The 20,257-nt window shown below is 51.6% G+C and overlaps 2 protein-coding genes across 2 annotated transcripts; both read right to left on the bottom strand.

The window, feature by feature from the left end:
* Positions 1-6: 6 nt before the first annotated feature.
* LOC121336467 (interferon-induced very large GTPase 1-like) lies at positions 7-9,881 on the bottom strand. The gene is given in 4 exon segments (XM_041405612.1): positions 7-6,569; positions 6,571-7,223; positions 7,354-7,562; positions 9,709-9,881. Coding segments are annotated over 3 exon segments (7,167 nt in total). The 5' UTR covers positions 7,561-7,562; positions 9,709-9,881; the 3' UTR covers positions 7-262.
* Positions 9,882-14,038: 4,157 nt separating this feature from the next.
* Positions 14,039-16,960, bottom strand: LOC121336460 (sterile alpha motif domain-containing protein 12-like). Its single transcript, XM_041405604.1, has 4 exons — positions 16,901-16,960; positions 16,087-16,339; positions 15,335-15,444; positions 14,039-14,146 (listed from the first exon to the last, which is right to left on the bottom strand). Exons 1-4 carry the CDS (start codon positions 16,958-16,960, stop codon positions 14,039-14,041), a joined length of 531 nt encoding a protein of 176 aa, XP_041261538.1.
* Between the last annotated feature and the right edge of the window lie 3,297 nt (positions 16,961-20,257).

Below are 20,257 nucleotides of genomic sequence, written 5' to 3' on the forward strand. Positions count from 1 at the left end.
CTAATGAACCAAGGATTTCTGATTCTTGAGCTTCAGAAGGTGCTTTAAGAAGATCAGGCAAGAAGGCAGGAGGATTCTGGCTTTCTCATGAAGTGAGGCATTGCTGAGCGATGGCCACAGTAACATTATTTCTCTGAACTTGGGAAAAGTTAGATGCTGTTATGTGAACATGGTTTGAGAGTGTCATCATTTTGTGGAGACCTGGTACAAAGTTCTCCTAAACTACAAAGCTCTTGTGGTTCCTCCTCCCCATGGACATGGCCTAACGCTTCTCCAGCTCAGACAGTGCTTCCTCCTTGGTAATTTTCTGCCACTCCTCAGGGATTTCTCCTCTACCCTGAAATTTCCCATTGTACAGAGCTTCCAGCTGTGTCTTGAAATGAGACACAAACCACTTCCAGTACGCCTGCATGGATGAATCAGGAAGAATGTTCCAAGTGGAAAAAGGAGGTCCAGCATCACGGTATCTCTTGTATGGGATCCATTCATTGTCACCAACTCTGAATGCGCAGTCACTTGCAACAAGGCTGGAACAAATGTCAGTGACCAGGTGGTCGGTCTCATTCCAGTTGAATCCCGTCAAAGCTTCTGGGCGATGGAAGACCAGCTGATGGTCTCCATCGTGATCTCGAATTGTGTTTGTGCAGACAGCCCCACAAAAGGGACACTGCTCCCAGCACCCTGAAAAATGCTCTGCCAGGATGGTGTGAGGCTGCCTTGAAAACCAGCTCAGGTCAGCATCAGCCAATTCTTTCATAATCTTGTCCCTCAGGTCATCCAGAGCTTTTGAAATGGCACTGCTCAGAAACTCAATGTCTGTGACCTCCTGGTGCTCGATGCCCTTCAGGTCACTTCTGGGCAAGTTGATCACCTCTGTCAGTTGCCTGCAAAATTCATCCAGCCAGAGAGAGACTTTGTCTTCCCTGTCTTTTCTGTCTTTGACAATTTGGGTTGATGAAGAAACAGCTGACAGGATGCTTCGATAGAGATTATTAAGTGAGGAATTTAAATACATCCCCAGCCTCCTTGTCCCGTCTAAACAGTGCTTCCTAACTTGTGTCTCAATATAACTTTTACAAAACCGTTTTGGAGACGTAAGGTACTCCTTGAAATACTCAAAATTTTCCTGTTCTGCCAGGTATTTCAGGATGCAAACTTCCAGATTGGCTCTGCTGCCCTGGAAATCTGGGAATTGGCCCTGCATGTCCTCAGCGATGTCCTTAGCCGTCCTCTTAGAGACCGCCTGGAGAAGAGCTGGTTTAATTTTTTCACAAAGGAAAGTAGCAAAAGTTGTGCCAGAAGTGGCTCCTTGGCAGGAAATCTGGAAACACTGGAAGAAATCTTCTCTCTTGCTGCTCAGGTACACCACTGGGTCATTTGCCTTTCGGAATGCTTCGTGCATGGCTTTAAACCTTTCTGCTGCCATTGTGCACAGATACAGAGACAAATCGATAATGTACTCTCTGTTAAATGTACATTTTCCATTGCTGGGGACAGAGATCACACCTTTCTGTACTTCATTGAGTATTTCATGAATAAAATTTCTACTGTAATCCTGTTTCTCCTCTTCCTTCTTATCAATGTTTGCCATCACACACTCTATGATGTTGTTTGTGATGTGCTGAAAGTTGATCACATCAGCATTGGAAAGGCTCCGGAAATCTGGGAAAAAGCTAAAAGACCTTTTCTTCATGATGTGTTTCTCTGGATCCAAATAAAATCCCCTGTCTTTGGGAAATGACCTGATCCGTGCATGGATACCCGGCTCCTTAAAGTGCTCCACAAGGACATCTTCAATTTCTGCATCAATATCCACCTGTTCTGGAGGGCGAACCTCACGCGAGACTTCAGCAATCCACTTGTTCCAGACAAGAGTAAAGTTGTCCATCAGTTCTCTCTCCCTGAGGCTCTTTCCTTTCAGACTCACAGCCAGCTCCCGACTCTTTCTCAGGAGCTCATCTTCATATTGCAACTTCCTTGCATCCAGTTTCCTCTGCTCCTTCTGTAGCCCAATAAGATTCTCACATTTCTTTTTTGTTTCATGAAGAAGCGTCTCTTTTAGTTCTTTCAGCTTCAGCTCTGTGCTTGATTTCCACTGGATCAGTGTCTCACAGTCTTTGTCTTCCCTGAAATACTTTTCCACTTCTTTCTCAATGGCATCACTTGTCTCTCGCACCAGCCCTTCAAGGTGTTCTCTGGTGACATTCTGCCTGTCCCCATTCCGAATTTTGTTGTCCAGTCTCATCTGTACATCTAAGATGTGACTCCTCAGCCTCCATGTCCACTGACTAAAGGCACTTTCCAGTTTCCTGTACACAGCAATCTCCAGGGAATTCTTGAAGCTGAAAACAAAGTTTTCATTCACCAAAGCATTCCAGAGGTCACCAATACGATCTTTCAGGCTCGAGAGCCTCAAAATGCTGTGCTGCGACTGATTCTTGGCAGCCTGGAAGATTTTGCTCTTGAGTTGCTGGACGTTCTGGCTGTAGGTGGGGTTGGGTGGTGCCATTGGGGGGTTTCCTTCCCACAGGTGAGCAAAGTAGTGAATGTGGGTGTTCACATCAAAGGCAATGACATCGCTGAAGGAGGAGACGTCACAGAATTCCTGCTGAGCAGCTACCACGGTCATTTCATCCAACTTTTCCTGCAAGCGCCTTTGTCCTTCCATGTTCTGCTCCTTGGCAGTTGCTTCTCCCACGTTTTGGTGGACAAAGAGGCAGCTTGGGGAAAGATTGACTTTTTTCATCCTCAGGAAAGCCTGCACAGCGATCTGGAGAACATCTTGCATTTCGGAGGGATTTTCTCCAAAGATATTGATCACAGTCACGTTGCCAACACCAATGACAAAGGTGGCCAGCTCGTTGTCATGGTTCAGGGACTGTTTGTTGGCCATCTCGATGGCACGAAGCCCCTCTGTGTCAACCACCAGCACAAAATCAAAGCCCAAGTCTTGCTGCAGCTCCTTGCCCACTGGGATGAGCTGCATGAAGGCTCCGCGTGTGCATCTCCCTGCGCTGACGTTGAACTGCAGACCAAACATGGCATTCAGCAGGGTGGACTTGCCTGTGCTCTGGATGCCGAGCACGGAGAGCACAAACACTCGTTTGTCCCCCAGCCTCTCAATTAAGCTGTCAAAGATTGCTCCCACCCAGCGCAAGGGCAGGTAAGAAGCGTCCCCATCCATCAGCTCCACAGAATATCCTAAATCCATCAGCTCTGCTGCAATTTCCGGCAGTTTGACAAAATTGTCTTTCTTACAGCTTATTAATTCCAGAGCTTCATAAATTTGCCCTATCTCTCTAAGAAGGTGTTCCAGGCCAATGGATGAATCATTGATTTCATCAGAGAGGGCATCCAACTGACTCACCAATGCATCATTGCCACTGGGTTTTTTCTTGCTTTTCTTTCTTGATAGGATTTCAGACCATAAGTTGTGATAGTCTCTCCTCAGTTCTTCAAGGCAACCACAGGACAGTTCGTCAATAAAGACCTTCATCCACTGCAGGAAGTATTTCTTGGTATCTGCTGGCTGGGCCTGGAGAAAGCCAAGGAATGATTTCATCAGTGGGTTGAGTGGGAAAGCTTGCTCCAGTTGCTTTCTTCTTATTGCTTTCTTCTCATTTTCAATTTGGCTGCGGTGATGTTCGATGCTCTTGTTCCTCTTCTCCTGCAAGCGAGTGAGTTCTTTGTCCTTTTGGCACCACTGGTACCACAGTTTTCCTTGAAGTGGCAGCAGCCGGGATTTGATCTCAGACAGCTTCTCTTTCTTCAGAAGCTCCACCAGCTCCTTTGCCTTTGCTTTGCCTGTCACACACGCGGGTTGATCTGCATCCACTGTGAATCCGTGCTGGCGAGCTTTGTCCATGCAGGCCTCCAGGCTGATACATGGATTACACCCTTCCAGGAGATCCCCAATTGTCTTGGTCAGCTGCTCCATCAGTTCTGCTTCATTTCTGTTCTTGATCCCTATTGTTATGTTTTTGCTGACTTGTCCAGCTGCAATGTTCTCTTTTTCCGTGAGAAGACAAACCAAAGGACTTTGTGACTGACACAGCCAGTTCAGAAGCTTTTTCCCCCTGCTGTCCATGTGCTCCCAATCAGACACAAGAGCCACGTTGACAGCAGATATCTCCTGCAGGAACTGCAGCTGTGCTCCGTGATCCCTGGCGTCTCCATGCAGGTTACAGAAAGCCACGCAGCGCTCAAAGATGTCATCAGGGCTTGCACGGGGGCAGTACCAGGCGATCTCCACCAGCCCTTCCATCAGCAAACGCTGTCTGGTGCTGCCTCTGCAGTGGCGGTGGAAGAAAGTGTCGTGTTTGCGTTTGCTCAGCAGAGCGTTCAGGAGCTGGGACTTGGAAGAGGAGGCGGAGCTGCCAATGCGGATGAAGGACACAATGGGTGTCTGTGCCTGAAAGATGAGTTTGTTACTGTAACTCTTTATTTGGGCCTGCTTTCCTGACTTCTCCACCTCTTTCCAGCTCCTTTGGATTTGGCTGAGGGCGTAGAGCGGGAACTCGATGTGTGAAGTGCTCGGGTTGGGCAGCAGCAGAGGCAGCGCCAGTTGGCAGAACGCCAGCTTGGTTGCCAGGGTCTGTCTCAGGAAGTCATCAGCACAGTGGAAAATGGCCATCTGCAGGTCCATGGGGTGCACATGGTCGTCCCTGCTGGCATGTTCAGGGGCGACTTCCATCAGCTTATCAAGAAAGTTTTCAAAGGAGTCTGATTGTTGGTTGTCTTGCTTCCTGGTTTGTGGCAGGGCTGCAAGTTTTGGGTTGCTCCTTTCCCAATAAGTCAGGTACCTCACCCGGTAATCCACAGTTAACAGCTTTTGCAAGAAGTACAATGGCAGTTCCTTGTCCTGGCTGGGCTGGCTGTCCTGCAGAGATGTCTTGCAGATGGTGCGGAAATCTCCCATCCCCATTTTCCTTGGATAGTGACTTTCCAGTCCAAGGCGCTTGAGCAACTGGAGGAACTCCTGGTTTGCAATGGCTTCATTTGCTTTGGATTCCCTGCTGTCTGACTTGGACTGGGACTGACAAGGGGCCTCAGGTGTCGGAAAAGTGTCTTCCAGGTCTCTGAGTATGTTCTGCATCCTCTGTTCCTCCCATTTGTCATCCAAGCATGCACTGATCAAGGAGTCCAAGTCCCGTTCCAGCCTCTCCCAGTCTTCGTCTCCACTGTGCTTTTGGAGGAGATTCTTTATCCGTGTGGACCACAAGCCTTTCATGTGATCTTCCATGAAAACTAAACGCTCCCTCTTCTGCTCAGGGGACAGCTTTTGACTTTCAGGTGTCACAATCAGTCCTGTCAGCAGGAGGAAGGCCTGAGCTCTGTTGGCATCTTGCTCCTTCAGGTTCACGTACTCCGCATGTGCCACTTCCATTTCCTCAGCCATGTACTGAATTTCTGGGTGTCCAAGGAGGTGCTGAAAAGTGCTGCTTTCCACCTGGTACCCTGTGCTGGTCACAATCAAGAGCACCAACAGTTCCATGTCCTTCTGAGCCTGTTCCTGGAGAGACTGCAGTAAGGAGTAAATGGTGAGGCTGCTGGTCAGGGTGGCTTCTATCTTTGCTTCATGAACGTCAGAAGCAGAGCTTCCTGGTCTGTAGGTGACAGCATGGATGTGCTCCTTCATTTGCTGCAGTGTCTTGATGAGCTCTTGAAGCTCAGAGACTTTGGGTGGTCTGGGATGCGGGTGCTCAGTCTGGAAGATCCATTGCATAATGGAGGAAGCCTCAGGGAAGTCCTTGACAGAGTAGATATGAGGATTCAGGAGGCTTCTCAACATTACCTTGATAGAGGTGGTGTTTTCTGGAGGTGACTCCTGGCAGCTCCGCACGGTGTTCAGCAGGAAGTCCTGCAGGGCTTTGTTCGACAGGCACACGTTGATCCACACACTGGGGTTCCTGGTTTTTGCACTCAGATAATCTTTTAGCTCCATCAGCATGAGCAGCTTCTTTTCATCCATGGTCACCTCCCAGGCTGTCACAGTCCCCATGAAATCTCTGGCCTCTTGCACTGCACTGCCCAGCTCCTCTCCAAAAACGGTGCCAATGCTCTGATTCGTCAGCGCTTTGTACGCAGCCCTGAGGGCTCTGCTCATCTGACCAACAGACTTAAAATCCCTGCAGTGATTGCACAGGATGACGTCCCACACTGGGATCAGCTCAAAGCCACGGTCGATAACGCACCACGTTGTGTTATCAGACACGAGCCCCGTTTTCCACTGAGGAAGGGAAGCTGTGTCTGCTGGGCCCCCGGTGTTGACCACGTAGAGCTGAATTGCTTTATGAGAACTCTCTCGGGCTCTTCCTTGGACAGAAGCCTTTGAGCTGGGTTTAGAAACACCCAGGGTCCCTTCTACACTGGCCCCGAAGCCACCCCAGCTGGCGCCAACAAAACTGTTCAGTGCTTTAGACGTTTGTCGCTTCATCTCTTCCCGCTGCTCAGCTCGGAATCCTTCTGTAGATGCTTTCCACCAGAATATCCCCCCAAAGTGGAGGGGACCCTGGTTTATGTGGGACCCAAACCTGCTGAAGAAGCTCTCACACATTTTCACCAAGGTGGAAGTAGCTCTGCTCAGAGTGGGACTGGTGGGTGTCCTGTGACTGTGAGGAGCTGCTATGATCTACACTCTCACCCAGACTAAAGCCCCCGAATGAGCATTTGGCAGAAACGCTCATGCTGAACCCCAGCTGCTGCATGGACTTGGTGAAAGTGGATTCTGCTGCAGAGGAGGAGAACTCCTTCCTCTCAAGCAGCGATCCTTGCTCTGGACCAGCCAGCTGGAACCCCTCAGGAACCCTGAGGAGCTGCTCTCGCTTTGCCAGCACATCTTCAGGTCTGCTGGTTCTGTAGATGCCCTGCAGGGCCAGTCCCCCTGACGCCCGCCTCAGCACCTCCGTGTCAGGGATGTTCTCCTTCCTGCCTGCTGACAGCTCCTGCTGCTCCTGCTGCTTCTGGATGCTCTCCAGCATATCCTCCAAGGGCTTCTTTGGCTGTGGCCAGAACTCTCTGGGAATCTCCATGGCTCGCCACAGAGTCTCTGCTTTCTCCCTCAGAGCATCCTGGCTGTGGCTGGGGCTCTTGAGCATTTCTGTCAGATCCTTCAGGGCTTTTTTGGCCTCTTCCTGTCTTTGCTTTGTCTTCTCCAAGTGCTCCTTCTGCACCTCTTTAGTGGTCATTTTGTCATCTTTTATTTTCAGGAGTTTCTGGAGTGCCTTTTTCTCCCAGGGATGCTGCACTTCACACTCCAGCTTGAGGTAGTCCTCATACTGCAGATGTTGCAGGGCTTCTGTGCACTTGATTCCCAGGATCTGTGAAGCTTATTTTCAGGAGTTTCTGGAGTGCCTTTTTCTCCCAGGGATGCTGCACTTCACACTCCAGCTTGAGGTAGTCCTCATACTGCAGATGTTGCAGGGCTTCTGTGCACTTGATTCCCAGGATCTGTGAAGCTTTGGGCAGCCAGTATCTAGCATCCAGTCCTTCCTTCTCAAATTCTTTTGCCAGGAGCTGTGCCTTTGCATCCCACGCTTTTGTGTCCTCCTGTGAAGCCATGGCTGTGGAGGAAGAACAGAGACTTTCCCTAAGGTGTTGTCAGAGGCCCCACGCTCCTGGCAGAGGCTCTGCAGCAGCTGCAGCCCTGGGGATTGCTCCCACCCAGCTGCTGGAGCCAGGCCTGGGATGGCACAAGAGCCAGGGTCTCCTTCCCAGCACCCTGGATGTGCCTGTTGCTTTCCTGTTTGCAGGATCAACCCTGAAGCTGAGTGTGTGTCCCAGGGACAGCACAGACACACAGAGACACACACAAAGACACACAGACTTAGCCACACAACCTGCCCTGTGTGAGAAATGAAACCCTGGAGACAGAAGCTCTTTTTTTTCAGAGTAGTAATTGTTAGTTAGTGTTGATGAAGTTGATAGGGTCTTAATTTGAAGAGCTGGTCTGTTGTTGAGTATTGAATGTTAAGAGTTCTGGGCCTCGCCTTTGGTTGCCACTGTTTAGTGTTACTATCTTACCCTGTATTTGTATCCCTTTCCCTCAGGTCAGGAACCACTTCCCCTGCTCCCAGAAGGACTTGCACCCCTGTATTTGTATCCCTTTCCCTCAGGTCAGGAACCACTTCCCCTGCTCCCAGAAGGACTTGCACCCAGACTGAATTTAATGAGGGGCTGTTGGTACTATGTGGACCCTCTTAAAAACAACAAACTAGCACATGAACTATGATTTTAACCTGGCAGCACCACAGGGAATCACCCACCATTGACCAGAGCTGGATTCTGTCCTGTTGCCATAACTTCAGGAGTACTCAGTCTGGATGACAGCCCTAAACTACAAGCCAACCTTGTCTTCCTGAGGACTCTCCTGAGGACGGAAGCCCCAGCTCTGCCGAGAGACAAAGCTGCACTTCTCCTCCTCAGTGTCATCCTGTGGGAGCAGCGGTGGTGTGCGCGACCCCTCGGGTTCCCCAGCCAAGAGCTGTTCTTCAGAAAGGCCTCTTGAAAGGAGCTGGTCTCCTGGTCCTGTTTATTACACCAGGGTGATATCTTCACCATCACCCACATCCTCCCAGCAGAACTCCTCAATCCACAAGTGCAGACAGCCGGGGGCATTCCTGGCTAGGCAGCTCAGAGAGGTGCCCTCCATGATCTGCTGCTCGTTAGCACAGAGGGTCGTGTTATAAATGTATATTACAGTATTGGCTTTTTGCAAATAATTAAATGGATTCTATATGTGTGGTGTTAAAGTAACTTTGCTGGAGAGATATAGGGTTTTTTTTCTGTTGTTACCTAAAACTTTGAAGTAGCTGATATAGATATAGATATATATATACACCTGTGTTAAATATCTGCTTGGTTGGGATAATATCCAAGGAACATGATAAGGACCTGCTACTGATATGCCAAATATCAGCACTCACCCTCTCAAGACAGTGTGGACCAAAGCCCAAGAACTGGAGGTGATGGTAAAAATGGACTAAAACCACTAAAACCAAGAACTATGCATGCTCTAAAAAGGCAGATCCAAGGAGGAGCCATGCTAACCAGTTCTTAGAACTTGTAAACTAGTTTGGGGAAAAGTTTAAGTATGCAAGAGGCTGATGCAATAGAAGTGGTATATGAAGGGTGTTTCCAAACTAGCAGATGTGCCCTTGGCTGAGTGCCATGATGCACTTGGCCACAGATCTTTGTTTTATTGTCTTTGTCTCCTATTGTCCTTATTAAACTTTTAAATTTTACCAGGAGAGTGAACCATGTTTTTCACAGCCTCATCAGCCAAGTGCCCATTGATGGCCATCCCAGCCACAGCCACCATGGAGCCACTGGGCTTAAAATCTCTGGTGACAGGAGGAAAAGTGCCTGCAAACCTTCAGCTGGGCACCTGCCTCTTAACTTTTGGGGCTTTGACTCTGTCACACAATTCTGAGAATAGTCCCAGTCTCAGTTCACTTGGATACTGGGGAGATTTATTCCTTGCAAAAAAAATCCTTCTGAGCATTCAGCTTCTGTTCCAAGCTGAATGCTTGGAACAGCATTCCACAATGCCAAGGCCACAACACTGTCACCAGCACAGGTATTGATCCCAGAGCCATGGACTGGGCTCCTGCACCCTTCCAGAGCCTTCAGGGGCAGCTTTCCCTTAGGAGACCATGCAGATCTGGGCAAGGTATGCATGGGGAGTGGGCTCTGATTGCCCTCACCCACCTCGCAGCAGATGCTCCCGTTGCTCCCAGCCTTGGCTTCCCAGCAGACACCGGCAGCAGCTCAGGGGACACAGCACAGCAGCAGGGATAGGCCTGGGGTACACAGCAGGGTATGGAGAAGAAGATGGGAACCCCTCGAGAACTCAGGTGTGACGCACCAGGAAGGAAAGGCCCAAAATCCTAAAGAAGAAAAGCCGACAGTCAGGAGAAAGCAACTCATGAGTATGGCAGATTCATTCCAGGGAGCACTGCAGGCCAACCCTTCTCCACTGGGAAAAGCAGAAGCAGGAAAAAACACTGGCTGGAGATAAGGGCAGTTCAGCAGCAGAGGAAAGCTGGGTGTGCTGGCAGAGCACAGCAGGGGTTTAGACCAAGTGCCCTTGGTGGGCTCATGTCCAGCTGCTCCCTGGGCAGCAGAGCCTCAGTGCAGGACGGCTGCTCAGGAAGGGAACTGCTGGCTCAGGGTCACTGCAGGAGCTTGTCCACTTGAGCCACTTGTCCCAGCCCTGTGCACTCCCAAATTCTCTCCCAATGGAGCCCTGGACATTAACATTAACTCCAGCCCAGCCACACCCTGAACCTGCCCCCGGGCACCCTTGGCACTCCCTGCACGGCTTCCCATTGCTGCAGGAATAGGGAAAAGCCCCATGTGGCTGTGTCAGTGCCCGCAGAGAGGCACTGAGCACGTTCAGGGCATAACTCGGGATCGAGCTCCTCCTTGGAAGGAAAGGAGGGAAGCAGCAAGGCTGGCAGCAGGACCTGCCATGGGAATGCCTGCACCCCATTTCACGGGAACAGCCCTCCGAGAGTGTTTTCCCCAGCCCTGCCCAAGGGAAGGGGCTCAGGGAACACTGCTGCCTTTGTGGGGCTGTCCCAGGGACCGGAGCGCTCTGGGTGGTGCCGCTCAGACTGTAAGAGAGGAGAATCCCACCCTCCCTGCATGGGGTGGAAGCGGTACCCCCTGGGCTTGGGGACAAAGTGGGATGTCCTGTGCCTGCCTCTCATCACAACAGAGCTGCCCTGCTCCCGAAGGAGCGGCACGGGGCCGGGAACCCCCCCAGCATCAGTCCCACCGCTCCTGCCTCCGGGGGAGAGCAGGCATCCGCTCCCACCGCTCCGAGCCCGGCCCCCTCCCAGCTCAGCCCCCGCAGCGCACACGGCTCCCCCGAGCTCCCGCAGAGCGGTGCCAGCAACGGCGGCTTCCTGCAGCCCACCCGCTGCCCTCAGCCCCCTCTTCTCCTGCCCCGCCATCGCCCCAGCCCTGGCAAAGCACCGGGAACAGGAGGCAGGAGAGCAACGAGATCCCGCTCCCTGCTGCCGCCGGCTCCCATCAGCCTGCTTAAAAACAGCTTTTCTTCATTTATTTCGATTGTTAAAGATATTCTCTCACTGCAGGAGGCTCTCCAGTGTGGTCAGCCATCACCTCGTGTCCCTCGTGCCACGGGAGGGTCGGGGCTGGGGCTGAGCCCTGGGACAGTCTGGGGAAGAGGCCGGTGTGGGGGGAGAGCTGAGGTGGAAGAGGCAGGGAGGGAGGTGTTACCTCCTTTGTCAGCGAACCCTGGGGGCAAAACAACTTAAAAGCCACCTGGCACAGCCTGGGGAGGGGCCTCCCTTCAGAAAACACCTGGAGCAGCCACCACGATTTTCCCTTTCATATTTCCAGCCCTGTGCATTGTTGGGTATTGGGCAGACTTTGTCTTCGGGGAAATTCGGGCTGTGTTGGGTGGAAGCAAATAAGTAACATAACTGAAATATTTTGGTAATATTGGGGTGGGTGGCTCTGCCCAGGTGCCACAGGGGAGGAATCCCAGCCCTCTCCATGTTTTTGCTCCAGTGGGGATGAGGCTGAAGTTGGCACTGTATTTTTTTGCTCTGAAACCTGGGGGGCTCTGGGGGGTGGCTGTGGGTGGGGGTGGCTCTGGAGATGATGTGCAGGGCAGAGCCAGCTGGGAAAAACACAGGGATGTTTTCTTCCAACCTCGCTCGCCCTGGGGATACCCCAGCCTTGGCTGATGGGTGTCTGGGAGGTTTGGTTCTGCCCATACCATCCCCACCCCCATCCCCATCCCCATCCCCATCCCCATCCCATCCCCATCCCCTACCTTCTCCCTCCATGCCCTGAAGCTCCCGGGCTGGGACAGGTCCAGCACAGCCCAAACAGCTCTGGCTCCTTTGGAGGGATCTGCTTCCCCTTTTATAGGGACAGTGAGGGAGCAGCTACTGCTTTCCTGGAAATCATGTGTTTTCCGGCAGCAGTGTGAAAGTGAAACTGCTGCTGCCTGCTTTGGGGTGAAAGTTTTTTTGCTGAGAGGTGGGCTTGAGGGTGTTGGAGGTCTTTTCCAACCTTTGATTTTGGATTTAGAGAAGGAAAATAAGAAGAAAATGATTAGAAGTTGTTGTTCAACGTGTAGCACGGGGCATGTCTGCCATTCTTTATTGCAGCACTGGTTGTTTGGGGGATACTTCCTCCAATCAAGTCTGACAGTGTTGGATGAACAGAGCTTTTATCATACACACTAATTGTATATTCATTAGCTATCCCAGCTTACTTGACTTTATTTTGTGCAGTCACATCCTTTACCAGGAGTCCTTACGTGGTTTTGTTTTTAATATTCCGTGTCCTTTTTAGGGGCATGTTCCTTGACCCTCACTTTTGAGTGAGGGAAATATCCTCATTTTGCACAACTTCTGCTTTGTCAGCCTTGCAGAGCTGAGCTGACTTCTCTTCATTTTTCATGACTTCTCTTTGCCTGAGTTACATCCTTTACCTCTTTCTCCAAGGCTGTGCTGTTCTCCTGTCCTTACAAAATCCCTCCTCTTCTTGATTCTAAGTTCCTTGTGGGAACCAGTCTCTTGAGATTTACATTTCCTTTCAGAGTGTAAGGCATTAAAACAGCTTCAACACTGAATCTTGGTGCTGGCTAAGACCACACAGCAATTATTAAGGTGGTGATTATAAACAGACATTTCACCAAGTCCAGCTGGGTACCCATGAAGGACGTTTGGTCCAGATTTCTTCCAATCTCCAGGATGTGGTGTCTTGAGCTGTGGGTTGTAAAAATTGGGATTGTTTCCAGATTCCCTGAACATCTGTAGGCACTCTACCATGTCTTTTGAGCAGTGAATACACAGCACCTGGAGTTAATGACAGTCCATATTCCTCCTTGTGATAATAAAACAAGTGCTAGCACCACTTGGTTTCATAAAACAGCTCGTGACAAGCTCTTGACTTCTTCCCAAGGGGCTTAGGCCCTTTTAATTCTGGAACAAGGTATCCAAAATTTTACTTTGTGCAGTTTCAACGCGGTAAAAGTTGTCAGCAATGCTTGGAAGGTCCCTTCCACTTTGGTTGGAGCAGAGCAGTTCCCCAGTCACTCAAACAGACCCAATCTCCTGGCTGGAACTCATGCCCTGGTGTGTCCAACCACTGCAAATCCTGCAAGGTTTTACTAAGAGAAATGAGGTAATTATTCAAATCAACCCCTCCTTTTAACATGTGTGTTTCCTGGAGTGTGGCACTTGGTGGGGTCGACCACAGAGCAGCTCACAGGGGCTGATTTTGCTGGTGCTCCACAGCTGAATTCTGCTTTGAAGCAGAGCAACAGGCAAGGCTTGGACCTAGGTCAAGGAGCTTTCCTGACATATTTTACCCAATTTCAATTTGATTGTATAATTCACTTTGCCACTAGCCTGGGGCCTGTAAGGAGTGTGAAGATGCCAAGCTATTCCCAAGGTTTTCCTGAGTTGTTGTATCACTTCTGCAATAACGTGGGAATCTGTGAATGATGACATTACCAAAGGCACCCCCGATTTTTGATGGATTGTATTTTTGGGGTTTTGTATCTATTTGATTTGACAGTGCTTTAGTCACTTCCCTAACCTGGTTGGTGTGACAAGGGAAGGCTTCTGGCCACCCACAGAAGGAATCCACCAGAACTTCATAGCTCTGGATTTATACCCCCCCTTGTCTGGACAATTCAGTAAAATCAATCTGCCAGTGTTCACCCAGAACATTCCCAGGTTTTATGGCTCCCAGCGTTATTTTGTGAGCCTTGTTAGGGCTGTTTCTTTAACAAACTACACTTTGTTGGGTTCTTGATTGCACAATCTGAGCCATTTTCGACCCATTTATAGATTTTTGCAAACATTTTCAAAAGTTTTTCAGCACTGCAATGAGAGTCTTTGTGTATGTGACCCCCTGTTTCACACAAGATCAGCTCTGGGACTGCTTGGGGTAACTGCCCAGCCTCGTGGATCAAATTTTGCTGTCTTTATCAATTCCTGCAGCAGGCAGGCTCTGGATTATTTTTTTTGGGGGGGTCACAGTGATCTCAGCACCGTTCCTGCACGTCTTGCTCAGTCCCAGCTGCTTTGTCCTCACATGCCATCTCCTCTGCTCCCACGGGCTCTGGGACATCCACAGGGACATCATCTTCACTCTGGGGACAGGGGGGAAGGTGACACTGTTATAAATAACTGTGTACTTGTTGGCTTTCACTATGATATTGGCTTTTGTAAATTATTTTGTGCCATTTGTAATCACCTTTTAACTTTTCATATAATATCATTTCGTATTTATTATTAATTTTAATTCTGTTCTCCTCCCCCTTGCAATTTTGGAATTTCGCATTTATTATTAATTTTAATATTTATTTAATATAATATTTGTCCACTTTTTATGTTTATTACCCTAATCCCTGTGTAGATTACATATTTTAGTGTGATAAATATATTATAGTTTAGGCTCTCACATAAAATAAACACTATGTCCTGTGTATTATAACATGAACTTTTGCAGAAGTAATTGTAGTTGTGAAATCATAACTAATGCTTTTATTTTTGTCGCTGACTGACAACAGTCACTGATATTGGTTAAAAGTTGATTAAGTTAATAGGTTAAATTTGTTAAATAACTGATATTGTTTGAAAGTATTTGTTAAAATGGCTAAAATGTGTGTATGATAAGATAACATTGAAAAGAACCAGGCAAAAAACACTGAAAGAGCAAGGAGGAATCCACCACTGATTCTATCAATAATTATCAAACCACAGACCAGGGAAGAAATAAAATACAAAACTCTCAAAATCACGTCTGCATTGTGGCACATGCTCCAAGATGAGGTCAGGGCTCAAACTAAGCTAAAGGATTCCCAGAACAAATAAACTCAAGTGAATATTTGAATATGTATAATCATCATGAATATGTATTTGACCAATGCAATGAAAAATATATAAGAAGAGTTGTTCTAGTTAACGGTGCACATGTGGCTATGGCTGTGCATTTGCTTTATCCCTTTTATCTTTTATTAAACTTTTAAAATTTCAAAGAGTGAGCCTCTTTTCTCACAGCACCACCCCCCTGGGGGTGCAGCCCTGGAAGTGCCTGTCCAAAACTCCCCTCATTCTTTGCCTCACGACCATCATGAAAGCCAAGACCACCGAGGGAAAAGTTCCTGTTTTAAAATCCTGGTCCTGTTTGGATTGTCCTCCACCAGGCCAAGTTCCCACAGGTGTGTTTGCTGTCCCATGGGATGCTGCACCCTTTGAATGAGGAGAGGGACACTGTCCCCTTTCACACCTGCATGGCTTAGCAACTGGAATTGCTGGAATTTCTCCACCCTCCTGACCTGGCTGGGCTTCCTCTCTGGAATGACCTTCTCGGTGGTCACCACAAACCCTCCGTCGACCACCGTGACAAAGGGACTGAGGTGGGAGAAGTTTTTCCTCCCACCAAGGACTGGGACATGAGACCCCTGCAGGGAAAAGCTCCTCTTTTCTTTCCCCAAGCACTGAGAAACCCCTAACTCAGGGGGGAAGGTGAGTGTGGGGAGGCCAAGTGAACAAGCCGAGATTGCAAGGTGACCACTGGGCTGAGAAGACAATGGCTCTCACCCACTGCTGAGATCATGGATTATGGTATCTGTTCTCCTCCCCCTTGCAATTTTGGATAATAAAACCCCCTGCTTTAGCTAGGGGCTTCTGGGATCTCCCCTGATATGAAGACGACAGGCTCAACTGGACTTTGAAGGACTTGGTCATCCACACGTCTGCTAGCTATACACCTCCTTTCTTTTCCTCCCCTCTTCTTCCTTATTCTTTCCCTCTCCTTTATTCCCCTTCTCCTTAATGCATTTTGCTGTAGTTATTCAATAAAAGTACTTTTTTTTTTTTAATTATTCCTGCAAAACCCCCTTGTCCTGTCAGTTTTTTGCGCCCTTATTCAATAAAAGTACTTTTTTTTTTTTTTTTTAATTATTCCTGCAAAACCCCCTCGTCCTGCCAGTTTTTTGCACCCTGAGATCAGTGAAAAGAACCTTCACGAATCTTGCCATCGTGTCAAGCCCCTGCCCTGCCCTCCAGTGCCGGGTGGGATGCTCACCACCAGCGATGCTCCGCAGCTCCCGCACCTCCTGCTGCAGCCGCAGCCGCAGCAGCTCCCGCAGCAGCTCCCGGCGCCGGCTCCGCGGGGCGACCCCCATGCGCCGCAGGGACCCCTCGGTCAGGCGCAGCAGCCCCCGGCCCGTCAGGGCGTGTTCCCGAGCCAGCTCCGCCGCCCCGCCGTGCGCCGCCAGCCACGAGCCCACCTCGACCCCCGACCACTGCCCCGCCGGGCGCTGCGACCCCTCGGGCCCCTGGAGGGAGGAGAAGGGGAGGTGGTCGTCCCCGTCAGGGAGCCACAGGGTCACGCTGTCACCTCTGTGCCTCAGTGTCCCCGCCCCAGCCCGAGCACAGCCCTCGGTCGCATCCCTGCGCTGATGCTGGTGGCTGCACCCTCGTCCCCGTCCTCAGCCCCTGGGGGGTCCCCAAATCCCTGCCTGGGTGGGTCCCCCATCCTCTGCCCCCGGGGATTCACAAATAATTCACCTAGAGGAATCCCCCCTCCTTCACCCGTGGGGATTCCACGTCCCCTGCCCATGGGGGTCCCTGAAATCCCCACCCATGGGGGTCCCCAAACCTCCTCCTGTGGGGTTTCACATCCTCCACCCATCTGGACACCCAAACACCTACCCATGGGGTCTCCCATCCTCCACCTGCGGGTATCCCACACCCTTCATTCATGGGGGTCCCCAAACCTCCACCTGTGGGGGTCTCACATCCCCATCCATGGGTTTCCCTCCTCTTCCACTGCTGGGGTTCCCTGGCACCCCACTGCAGTTGTCCCGGGGGGGTCCCCAGCCCCTGCCCGCTCTCACCTCAGCCTCGGGGTTCCCCTCCTGGGGTGCCTCAGCCCCATCCTCCGCCGGGAGGTCCATCTGGGGCCGGGGGCAGGGCACGGGGGCTGTTCTGGCTCCCTGCAATCGGGGTTCCGTCAGCGGGGGGGGGGTCCCCGGACCAGCCCCCCCATGTCCCGCCGGCCACACAACCCCCCCAGCCCTCCCCCCTGGCAAGCCGCCATCCCACTGTCCCTGCCGGGGGCACACACTCGGGGGCTGTCGCGCTCCTCGATGCCACCCACCCCGTGCCCCCCCCAGCACAAGGAGCCGTGACACTCTGGTGACACCAGCCCCGGCTCTGCCGTGCCCCGAGCCCGCAGGGGACCCCGGCACCGCTCGGTTCCCCCGCCCGGCCGGGACCTCTGCCTCCCTCCTTCTTATCCCCCCTTCCTCCTACCTCTCTCCGGCTCCGTGCCCAGCACCAGGAGAGCCAAAGGAACCTTTGCCCGGGCGCTGGCTCCCCGGGCACAGCCCCGGGGAGTGCCACGACAGCCCCGAGCGCTGCCCCACAAACGACCCCGCCGGGCCCAAGGGAGCCCTGGGCATCCCGGGAGCCGAGGCACGGGGTTCCAGTGGGCTCCATCCGAAGCTCCCGCAGCCCTCCCGGATCGCCGCCGCCAGCCCACCCCAAAATAACACCTGCAGGGGGTTAAACCCCGCCAAAAAACACCTGCAGGGGGTTAACCCCCCCAAAAAACCCCTGCGGGGGGTTAAACCTCCCCCCCAAAATAACACCTGCAGGGGGTTAAACCCCGCCAAAAAACACCTGCAGGGGGTTAACCCCCCCAAAAAACCCCTGCGGGGGGTTAAACCTCCCCCCCAAAATAACACCTGCAGGGGGTTAAACCCCGCCAAAAAACACCTGCAGGGGGTTAACCCCCCCAAAAAACCCCTGCGGGGGGTTAAACCTCCCCCCCAAAATAACACCTGCAGGGGGTTAAACCCCGCCAAAAAACACCTGCAGGGGGTTAACCCCCCCAAAAAACCCCTGCGGGGGGTTAAACCTCCCCCCCAAAATAACACCTGCAGGGGGTTAAACCCCGCCAAAAAACACCTGCAGGGGGTTAACCCCCCCAAAAAACCCCTGCGGGGGGTTAAACCTCCCCCCCAAAATAACACCTGCAGGGGGTTAAACCCCGCCAAAAAACACCTGCAGGGGGTTAACCCCCCCAAAAAACCCCTGCGGGGGGTTAAACCTCCCCCCCAAAATAACACCTGCAGGGGGTTAAACCCCGCCAAAAAACACCTGCAGGGGGTTAACCCCCCCAAAAAACCCCTGCGGGGGGTTAAACCTCCCCCCCAAAATAACACCTGCAGGGGGTTAAACCCCGCCAAAAAACACCTGCAGGGGGTTAACCCCCCCAAAAAACCCCTGCGGGGGGTTAAACCTCCCCCCCAAAATAACACCTGCAGGGGGTTAAACCCCGCCAAAAAACACCTGCAGGGGGTTAACCCCCCCAAAAAACCCCTGCGGGGGGTTAAACCTCCCCCCCAAAATAACACCTGCAGGGGGTTAAACCCCGCCAAAAAACACCTGCAGGGGGTTAACCCCCCCAAAAAACCCCTGCGGGGGGTTAAACCTCCCCCCCAAAATAACACCTGCAGGGGGTTAAACCCCGCCAAAAAACACCTGCAGGGGGTTAACCCCCCCAAAAAACCCCTGCGGGGGGTTAAACCTCCCCCCCAAAATAACACCTGCAGGGGGTTAAACCCCCCAAAAAACACCTGCGGGGGGTTAAACCTCCCCCCCAAAATAACACCTGCAGGGGGGTAAAACCCCCCCAAAATAACACCTGCAGGGGGGTAAAACCCCCCCAAAATAACACCTGCAGGGGGGTAAAACCCCCCCAAAATAACACCTGCAGGGGGGTAAAACCCCCCCAAAATAACACCTGCAGGGGGGTAAAACCCCCCCAAAATAACACCTGCAGGGGGGTAAAACCCCCCCAAAATAACACCTGCAGGGGGGTAAAACCCCCCCAAAATAACACCTGCAGGGGGGTAAAACCCCCCCAAAATAACACCTGCAGGGGGGTAAAACCCCCCCAAAATAACACCTGCAGGGGGGTAAAACCCCCCCAAAATAACACCTGCAGGGGGGTAAAACCCCCCCAAAATAACACCTGCAGGGGGGTAAAACCCCCCCAAAATAACACCTGCAGGGGGGTAAAACCCCCCCAAAATAACACCTGCAGGGGGGTAAAACCCCCCCAAAATAACACCTGCAGGGGGGTAAAACCCCCCCAAAATAACACCTGCAGGGGGGTAAAACCCCCCCAAAATAACACCTGCAGGGGGGTAAAACCCCCCCAAAATAACACCTGCAGGGGGGTAAAACCCCCCCAAAATAACACCTGCAGGGGGGTAAAACCCCCCCAAAATAACACCTGCAGGGGGGTAAAACCCCCCCAAAATAACACCTGCAGGGGGGTAAAACCCCCCCAAAATAACACCTGCAGGGGGGTAAAACCCCCCCAAAATAACACCTGCAGGGGGGTAAAACCCCCCCAAAATAACACCTGCAGGGGGGTAAAACCCCCCCAAAATAACACCTGCAGGGGGGTAAAACCCCCCCAAAATAACACCTGCAGGGGGGTAAAACCCCCCCAAAATAACACCTGCAGGGGGGTAAAACCCCCCCAAAATAACACCTGCAGGGGGGTAAAACCCCCCCAAAATAACACCTGCAGGGGGGTAAAACCCCCCCAAAATAACACCTGCAGGGGGGTAAAACCCCCCCAAAATAACACCTGCAGGGGGGTAAAACCCCCCCAAAATAACACCTGCAGGGGGGTAAAACCCCCCCAAAATAACACCTGCAGGGGGGTAAAACCCCCCCAAAATAACACCTGCAGGGGGGTAAAACCCCCCCAAAATAACACCTGCAGGGGGGTAAAACCCCCCCAAAATAACACCTGCAGGGGGGTAAAACCCCCCCAAAATAACACCTGCAGGGGGGTAAAACCCCCCCAAAATAACACCTGCAGGGGGGTAAAACCCCCCCAAAATAACACCTGCAGGGGGGTAAAACCCCCCCAAAATAACACCTGCAGGGGGGTAAAACCCCCCCAAAATAACACCTGCAGGGGGGTAAAACCCCCCCAAAATAACACCTGCAGGGGGGTAAAACCCCCCCAAAATAACACCTGCAGGGGGGTAAAACCCCCCCAAAATAACACCTGCAGGGGGGTAAAACCCCCCCAAAATAACACCTGCAGGGGGGTAAAACCCCCCCAAAATAACACCTGCAGGGGGGTAAAACCCCCCCAAAATAACACCTGCAGGGGGGTAAAACCCCCCCAAAATAACACCTGCAGGGGGTTAAACCCCCCCAAA

This window comes from Onychostruthus taczanowskii, unplaced genomic scaffold, assembly GCF_017590055.1.
Source record: "Onychostruthus taczanowskii isolate IOZ18803 unplaced genomic scaffold, ASM1759005v1 scaffold238, whole genome shotgun sequence".
Lineage (NCBI taxonomy): Eukaryota > Metazoa > Chordata > Aves > Passeriformes > Passeridae > Onychostruthus > Onychostruthus taczanowskii.

Coding starts and splice junctions, on each gene's coding strand:
- LOC121336460 (XM_041405604.1), bottom strand. CDS start 16,960: ATGGACCTCCCGGCGGAGGATGGGGCTGAGGCACCCCAGGAGGGGAAC. Junction 16,340..16,900: donor AGGGGAACCCCGAGGCTGAG/GTGAGAGCGGGC, acceptor TCCTCCCTCCAG/GGGCCCGAGGGGTCGCAGCG. Junction 15,445..16,086: donor GCTGCGGAGCATCGCTGGTG/GTGAGCATCCCA, acceptor CTCATGTCCCAG/TCCTTGGTGGGAGGAAAAAC.